We start from the raw sequence: 9,248 nt of genomic DNA, 5'->3' as shown, positions 1-9,248 counted from the left end.
TGTCCTAGCTACGTCGAGCAATGCTGGGAGAATCACCTTTTCTCCATCTACAAAGGGCCTTTTGTTTTTAGCAATGTGGTGTGGTATGCTACTTGGTATGATGCTTTTAATGCAGTTGAAGGAGTATTTGCCACATGTTTCACAGCTTCTTTCTGCTGGGTTATCTCTGTCAACTTCCAGGCAAAAAAATCTCTGCTTTTTCCTGCTAGAGACCCATGTTTTGTTTCAAAGTGACGCCTTAGTTTGGTTGGCTTCAAGCTGTCGTTAGCTTAGATCACGCCACAAAACACACACTGCGGTCTACTTTCTCCACTAACAACAATGCAGGTGAAACCAATATCCAAATAGGAGGAATCATATTTCCTTGTTTTTGCAGCTTTTCTCTCTCCGTCGCTTTCGGTTTCAGCCTTTCGCTTGAGCACTCTACCATCTTTTGGGAGCAGAAAACGATCCATATCAAATGCTTGCTTAACCTAAGATACAAAAATTTGAAGCTGCATATTAATGAATAGTAAATGGCTGCAATGTTATAGCTGCATGAGGTACAGGAGGTTTTTAACTTTGTAGTTGTAAAAAAAAATCTTTAAGAAAAAAAATCTTATGGAAAAAATCTTATGTTTTAAATAAAATAAATTTGGATAAAACAATAATTCTGTGGTAAGTGGCTAAAAAATAATTCCAGCTAATCCAGGCTTTAAGTAGGTGCTCCCCAAATTGCTGCAGTATGTATATGCTGTATACCACCGACGAGGCTCTGCAAGTTACTTGTTCAAAGGTTAGTGAGGGCAAACTTCAGCACTGCCCCTTCACCCATCACTTAAAAACAAATGCCTACCTTCTTATTCACTTCCTCAGATGTTTCTTCTGCTTGAATAGGAGTCCTCAGCCTAGCGACCAAGTAGCTTTTTCCCTTGCAATGAAGAGAAAATGTTTAAGAAATATTACTTGCATGTTCTCAAGTTATTCGTTGAAGTCCTGATGGCTGGTAAGATGGCCATGATCTGCAAGTTAAAAATTTGATTTCTGGCAGGACCACATTAGCTTTCCATTCTTTTAATTTGTTAAATTGATTGCATGTACTTCCTTGAGGCTCCTTCACTTCAATATCCCCCATACACAATACACCCACTCTCCTATAAGCACAAATTTTATTTTACTTGTGCCATGGTAATATTTCAACACCTGTGCAGTTCCTCCTTGGACCTTTGCACAGAATCACAACTGGCACATGTGATTAATGCAATGTGCACTCTGCAGAGAGGCGCAGTATTGGATGAGCATACATTTTGGAACAACTTTAGGACCCAGTGACAGGCACTGTGAGACACTTGCACTGCATTTGAATCTCAACTTCAGAGGTCTTAATTGTGGTTTTTTGACTGTTCGATATGGACGCAATATTACAGATGGACGGCCAGGGCAAAAAAGCACTGGGAAAAATCACTTAATCTACTGCATCAAAAAGGGTTCATACAACATGTGCAGCTGAAAGGCATCCGGAACAGAACAAGGAGGGCTCCTGGGATACTCTGTACTGCCACTCTGTACCTTTTTGAAATTTGTATTCAAAATATAAATCTTTCCTATGCTAAAGCTATGACTCCATTGGTTAAGATACCACCTTGATATACCGGGAAAAATACCAGGCGGTTCAAAAAAAAAGCAGCCACCGAAAGCTGTATTTTCAGCACTTATCTGTGCATACTTTGAAGAGCAAATATAAATAGAAAGCACTTTATCTGTGACTGAAAGGAAACAATGACAGAAAAGTCACATTACAAATGAATACATACTTTGTTATACATTCCCCAAATATTTACAAACAGGTGTGAAATTGTGTAATTTAGCTTCTATGTGCAGACCCACGGGCTGCTGCCCTAAAGGTACTCCTGAAGGCATCCCCCTGGGATGGTGGCCCCCGATGGAAAAACTCTGACTTAAGTGTACCCTAACACCTCATTCCACATGGTAAACGTCACACAATTGTCCCCAAATCTTTTGGGATTTCCATGTGTGGGATTCTTAAAGTCAACAGGTCTTCTGAGAAGTACAGAGCTAACAAGGTTTCAGATTGCTATGTGTGACATTTCCATAATTTTAGTGTCTTGTGAGTGACATTTCAATGATTATATGACCGACACTTTCTCGCAAGCAAGCAAAATCAAGCAAAGCAGGTGAGGAAAACATAAATATCAGAAATCACACATCAACATGAAACTCTTAAAAAGTCACTGACCTAAAGTGTGTGACAGGACTCAATACTTCATGGCTAGGTAAAGTACATATTTCATGGAGCCTTAGATGTGGTCCTAAAATCTTACCAAATAAAAACAGAAAACACTTCAATGTTTTTGTTTTATTCTTTAACAGCTTGCAATTAATGAGTTGCACGGATATGTGTGCTCTCCCACCATATATTTTTACAAGCCACTTTGTGAAGCATATGCTGCAAAAAATACTTTCTTTTTCCCCATAGACCTGTTTGGGTACCTGGCTTAATGAAGAACCAAAATCTTGAACAATCAGGGTTGAAACCCAGTGTGAAGAGCAGTGAAACATGATTAACAGGCGTTTAAACCGGCTGTGCAAAACAAAAAAGAGAGAGGAATAAACCAAAGTTTCAATTGAGTCAACCCAAAGACCCTTTGCGACTGCATGAATACTAATTGGCTGGTGGGGAAAAGACAGGTGCAAACTCAATGTTAGTACAGAGTGCTCAAAGAAAGAAAAACAAGTGCAAAACCTTCCAATGTTGCGACAGATACATGGGTAAATGTGCTTGAAAACATGCTGGCGCTGTTGTCACACTAGAAATGCTGAAAATGCTAAATAGAAAGTTATGTGCATACAAATAACCAATGGAACACCAGTGGACCTAGCAGACAAGACATTCAACTAAAACATTCAGTGCAAGGGTGGTGCTGGCACTGCTGGGATCAGTGTACTGTAACCGCAGATCATGCAAATGGCCACGCAGAAAAGAGAGGAAAACAATGGTTTTATATGTGATAGAAAGCAGGTATTCTTCTAAGCAGAAAAATCTGAGACATACAATAATATTGTACTTTGTACGCTTTTGTAACTTGCACACATGTCACTTTTTCCTCCTGTAATGTACTGTTTGCTACCTCTTGCATTCTGTTAGCTTTTGATACTTGCACAAGTGCCACATTGCGTGATCTGGCAGTGGTGCAACCCACCAGTGGCTGATATGCCCAGTGGCCCCCAGTGACGCAATGGCCAGGTGCAATGTACACATCATAGTGAGAGGAAAGGCCAGGTCCCAGACACCCAGGAGGATGTGTGGCCCGCGACGACGATGGTCCTTCTGCCCTAGTTTTTTCTGTAACATGCCTCGCCCTGCCTGCAGGGCCAAGAGAGCAGCTTACTAATACTGTCTTGTCTGTTTCAAAACCCCACTAACAAATTATTTATTCCGAAGCTACGTGTGATAGAAAGCAGGTATTATTCTAAGCAGGAATATCAGACATACAATAATATAGTACTTTGTACGCTGTTGTAACTTGCACACATGTCACTTTTTCCTCCTGTAATGTACTGTTTGCTACCTCTTGCATTTTGTTTGCTCACAATTGCATCATCAGAGCTGTGTGAATAATACCTGCGTCAGCCCCGTGCTCAGGTGCATCATGAGAGCTGTGTGAATACTAACTGCGTCAGCCCCGTGCGTGAGGTGCATAATCAGAGCTGTGTGAATGATAACAGCTGTGAGCCCGTGCCTGAGGTGCATCATCAGAGCTGTGTGAATAATAACTGCGTCAGCCCCGTGCGTGAGGTGCATCATCAGAGCTATGTGAATAATAATAGCTGTCAGCAACAGCATACTCTTGCACACACTCTCACTGCTCACCAATTTAAAGTTGGCTAAAAATGTTATGCAACGCATTGTCATACACAATGCCAATAACTCAAACTTTAATGCTGCGAGACCTATTGCATTGTAAATGCTTGTGTATCATTACTGTTCCTATTGTGAAGCGCTCTGACATCGGGTAAAGTCCGTGCTATATAAAAACGCTTTAAATACAAATGCATGCAGACTTGCGGCCGAACATCAGTACAACCCCCCCCCCACCTCGCCCCCTCTGACTTCGAGAAAGCCTGTAAAGTCTGTGCTGTATAACAAAATATACACATAAATATGGCTGATCAGAACACCCCGCCCCCCTGACTTCTACAAAAGCCTGTAAAGTCTGAGCTGTATAAGAAAGTATACACATAAATACGGCCGATCAGAACACCCCCCCTGACTTCTACAAAAACCTGTAAAGTCCGAGCTGTATAAGAAAGTATACACATAAATATGGCCGATCAGAACACTCCCCCTGACTTCTACAAAAGCCTGTAAAGTCCGAGCTGTATAAGAAAGTATACACATAAATACGGCCGATCAGAACACCCCCCCCCCCGCCCCCCCTGACTTCTACAAAACCTGTAAAGTCCGAGCTTTATAAGAAAGTATACACATAAATACGGCCGATCAGAACACCCCCCGCCCCCCCCTGACTTCTACAAAAGCCTGTAAAGTCCGAGCTGTATAAGAAAGTATACACATAAATACGGCCGATCAGAACACCCCCCCCCCCCCCACCCCCCCTGACTTCTACAAAAGCCCTCTTACCAGCAGTCCTTCCCAGCGATGATGGGCACACAGATATTTCCAACCAGGAGAGGCACACGTAGACACGAGCAAGGAGAGGCTATGAGGGGCACAGAATCCTTCCCAGCGAGGAGAGGCGATGAGGGGCAGATTCCAGAAGTCCTTCCCAGCAAGACAACAGGGAAACCGTTCAAAAATAAAAACCAGGAAGAAAAGGCAGCTAAAGTCGAATGCAAGTGCTTAATGGCCGCAAATTTCGCTGCACTTCCTGCAATCCAGCTGCTACCACTCTCATTGGTGGAACGTCACTGGTGACGTTCCTGCATGCTGATTGGGGAAAGCAGGAGCAGCAGGCCAATCACAATTCCTTTTTGGAAATGTGTGACTACTTGCGACTGGGACAGACGAAAACCAAGGAAAAAAAAGACAACAAAAGGTCAGCTTTTCGGCTGGAGTGCGCGCCCCCCCTGGAATGGTGGCGCGCCCCCCCTGGGGGACACGCCCCACAGATTGAAGAACACTGCTGTATGGTATACTCTAGATAGTGTATAGAGTCTGTAGCTAACAGTGACTTGTTTAGGTTGATTTTGAGCCCTGTTTCTCGGATTGCTGGAAGCACTAAAAATAGATGTTTCAGATGGTCTTCCCAGGTGGGACTAAACACCACAATATCATCTATATAGCCGACTGCGTATTCCCTATGGGGTTGGAGAAGCCGATCCATGAGCATTTGGAACGTTGCGGGGGCTCCGTGCAAACAAAAGGGGAGCACGCAAAAGTGATAGAGCCCAGAGGGAGTGGAAAAGGCAGTCTTTTCTTTTGCTTGCGGTGACAGGGGGATCTACCAATACCCTTTCGTAAGGTCAAGAGTTGTCATATAGGTGGCATTCCACAGTTTCTCTAGCAACTCATCGACCCACGGCATTGGGTAGGAGTCGAACTTTGTAACGCTCTTTACTTGTCGGAAGTCAATATAAAAGCGCAAGCTTCGGTCCGGTTTCGGCACTATTACTATGGGAGAGCACCAGTTGCTTGTAGAGCGCTCTATAATGTGAGCCTGCAGCATGGCAGACACCTCTTTTTCCACGGCCTCCCTCCTAGCCTCAGGAATGCGGTATGGCTTTTGTTTGACAATGGTATTATTCAAGACCGTGATATCGTGTTGTACCAACGCAGTCATTCCGGGATCAGAAGAAAAAAGACCAGGAAAATGGGCGAGGGTGGCTTTTAACTGGGCTCGCTGGGAGGATGTGACAATGTCGTCTATGTGGGCTTCCTCTATTTGTGACATGTGGTGGGGGCTGTGGGGATGTTCAAGGGTCTCTGAGTGGTTACCAGAAGGGCGGACCGACCCTCTCCCGTAGACTCAGGGGGTTCCACCCATTTCTTCAGGTGGTTGATAGGGTATATTTGTTTTCCGCCTGGATGCAGGGGTTGGAGTACACTATAAGTGACGGGGGATACCTTCTTTTCTATGACGTAGGGTCCTTGCCATTTTGACAACAGATTGTTGTCGGTGGTGGGAAGGAGTAGAAGCACCTTAACGCCAGGCTGGAATGTTCTTACCTGACAACTCCGATCATAATGACGTTTTTGAGTGGTTTGGGCAGTCTCCAAATGTTCATGGACTAAACCCCATATGTGTGTGATGGCGGCCTTTAAATCCACTGCGTATTGTCGAAGGGGTTTCCCCTCCTCCTCTTCCTCCTCCCACTGCTCCGCGGCCATATCCAATAGTGTCCGGGGTTTCCTACAGAAGAGGACCTCGAACGGGGAGTAGCCCATGGATTTTTGTTCATGTGTTCTTGTGGCAAACATAAGGGGCAGTTGCTGGTCCCAGTCCCTTCCCATGTCAGAGATGACCTTGCGGAGCACGTTCTTTATGGTCTTATTATAACGCTCCACAAGGCCATCTGTTTGGGGGTGATAGACGGATGTCCGTATCCGTCGGATACCCAGGATCCTGCACACCTGTGTCATCAGGCGAGACATGGTGGAGAAGTGTGGCTCACTGGTTAGAGGAGGCAGACCTGGAAGCAGAGGTCAGCCCAGGACCAGCGTTCAATTCCCGGCTCGGTGGGGTCTTGAGTCCTAAAATGTCCATGGACTTGACAACTCTCGCTCCGGTGCCTACTCGATTCATGGGTTCACACTCTGCGACTCTGGGCAATAGCTTGCTTAATCTCCACAACGGCCCCTCGCGGCGGGATGCCTGGCTTTCACCTTGCGGATACTCTGCTGGGGTTATCTCACAGGGGAATACCAGGACGGGTTCCCTAAGCAAGCGCTTAGAAACCGCTCGGTGATTTGCGCTATATATATATAAATTCCTGTACATGAACGGGGTCCCTTGATCGGTGAGGATCTCTTCGGGGAACCCCACCCGAGTAAACAAGGTGACCATGGCCCTGGCTATCACAGGGGTAGTCATTGATTTCAGGGGAAATTATTCTGGGTATCGACTAGCGTAACCCACAACCACTAACAGATATTTGTGGCCTCTAGCTGAGGGAGTGAGTGGTCCCACTAGGTCCATGCCCACACGCTTGAATGGAACGTCTATTATGGGTAGAGGATATAATGGGGCCCTTTTTATCCGGGTGGGAATCGAGTACTGGCATCGCACACATGCAGCACAATATCTTGCCACGTCCTTATAGACACCGGGCCAGTAGAACTTACTTAACAAGAATGTGAGGGTCTGTTCTTTCCCATAATGCCCCCCACCGGTATAGTTGTGGGCCAACTGTAACACATGGTCGTGGAAGGACAGGGGAACAAGGAGCTGGGTTGTGATGGTGTCTCCCCTTTTTGTGGCTCTATATAGCAAACCCTGTTTCACATAAAAGTATGTTCCTACCTTGTCGGGTTCCTGTTCTTGTACTTGTTCCCAGGCATGGAGAAGGGTGTTGTCGTCCCTCTGGGCTACCTGAAAGCTGTTTGGGGTGGTTTCCACCGTGTCTGTAAGGGTCACAGGAAAAACATGTGATTGTCGTGTTGCTTGTGTAAACAGGGTTTTGGCTCTTCGCTTTTCGCTCTTACTTTTCCGATCCTTCCCCACTACCCCCTCCACATCGCTATCCTTCAAAGGGGCGTCCCCCCACCAGGTAGCTGATTTACTTCTTGTCTCATTGATATATTGGTCAAACCGGGGGTGATCCGTCCCGATAATGACAGCTTCTGGTAAAGAGGGTATCACACCTACTTTTCGCAGCTGGGGGTCGTTAGAGACCTCCAGTAGTACTTCCGCTACGGGGTACAGTACAGTGTTACCATGGACACAGGTGACATGCACTGTTTCGTTGTCTCGAAGTTGTTGTGGTGCAACCAAAGCCCTATCTATGACGGACACATGATAACCTGTGTCCAGCAGTGCCTGTTGCTTTTTCCCGTTTAGCAGTACCTCCCTTTTATTCTGGTGATGACCCTTGCCCGTCAGATATATACGCCCTTTGGAATATCCTATTTCCATTGGCTCGGCCGGTGGGGTTCTATGAGGGCACTGTCGGGCTATGTGGCCCCATTCGGAGCAGTGATAGCACTGGGGTCCTTGTGTACTAGGACCAGGGATGGGGGGCATGGGTCTGAAGGGGACTCGTGGAAGGAAGGGAGCTCAGGGCTCGGGTCTGCTTGGTTCTGGCGGTTGTCTGTCTTGGGAGGGATGCAGGTGTTCGGGTAATCCCTGCTCGGAACTCAGGGGCCCTGTGATAAGCACAAGCTAGGTCTACTGCTATTGTAGGAGTGAGGTTGGGATGCTGTTTGACCCAGGAGTGGGTGGTGGGTGGTAAGGCATCCAGAAATTGTTCTAAAAAAACCTTGGCGGTCAGTTCATCTATGGTGGACTCGTGGGGAGTCAGCCAACATGTGCCCAGATCTCGGATCCGATAATACAAGGCTCGGGGGTTGTCCCCGGGGTTCCACCTTTCCTTCCGGAATTTGGCCCTGTAATACTCCTGATCGCATCCCAGTCTTTCAAGTATGGCTTTCTTTATCTCATCATATGGCGTTCTGCCTGTGGGGTTTGCGGCCTGATAGGCGGCCTGTAATTTGCCCGATAGAAGGGGAGCGATATACTGGCTCCATCTTTCTCTGGGCCATACGGCCGTGGTTTCAACTCGCTCAAAGCTAGTAAAAAAATAGTCTGGATCATCTCCTTCTTGAAACTTTTGTAATACCGAACTGGGGACATTGGGGTTAATCCGGGTATTTGCTATGGCGTCCGTGAGACGCAGAATGGCAGTATCTTGTATTTGTTGATTTGTGGTGAGGAGAGTGGCCTGTTCCTTCAGGGCATCATGCAAGGCCTCCCTCTCCGTTTTTGCAGTTTGCAACTGTTGTTCGAATACTATCTGGAGGTACCTTTGGCCCTCCGCCAGTTGGGTAATGACATTCTCCACCGGAATAAGCACGGGCTGTGACATGTCGCCACAGTGTTATATCCTACTTCTGACACCAAAATATTTGGGGGTCTGGGGCCACAAGGGTGTGCAGAATACAAAACCATGGGGTACAGTCTCAGTTGACTTTTTTTATTGTGCCTTGTCAGCAAAACAAAAGTTATAACAGGGTCTATGGGGTGGGGTAGACTAATTCTTCATCCTTCCGCGTCGTGCTGTCCTGGTCATGT

General features: G+C 46.3%; 1 protein-coding gene across 1 annotated transcript; it reads right to left on the bottom strand.

Moving 5' to 3' along the window:
• Positions 1-8,178: 8,178 nt before the first annotated feature.
• On the bottom strand, positions 8,179-9,042 carry LOC147722844 (uncharacterized). Its single transcript, XM_086967399.1, has one exon. It carries the CDS (start codon positions 9,040-9,042, stop codon positions 8,179-8,181), a length of 864 nt encoding a protein of 287 aa, XP_086823525.1.
• Positions 9,043-9,248: the final 206 nt, after the last annotated feature.

The sequence above is a fragment of the Lissotriton vulgaris genome, chromosome 4_1 (genome assembly GCF_964263255.1).
Source record: "Lissotriton vulgaris chromosome 4_1, aLisVul1.2, whole genome shotgun sequence".
NCBI classification, from domain to species: Eukaryota; Metazoa; Chordata; class Amphibia; order Caudata; family Salamandridae; genus Lissotriton; species Lissotriton vulgaris.
This window is presented reverse-complemented; position numbering and strand designations above follow the sequence as displayed.

Excerpts from the sequence above, each read along its gene's own strand:
- LOC147722844 (XM_086967399.1), bottom strand. The coding sequence starts at position 9,042 with ATGTCACAGCCCGTGCTTATTCCGGTGGAGAATGTCATTACCCAACTG.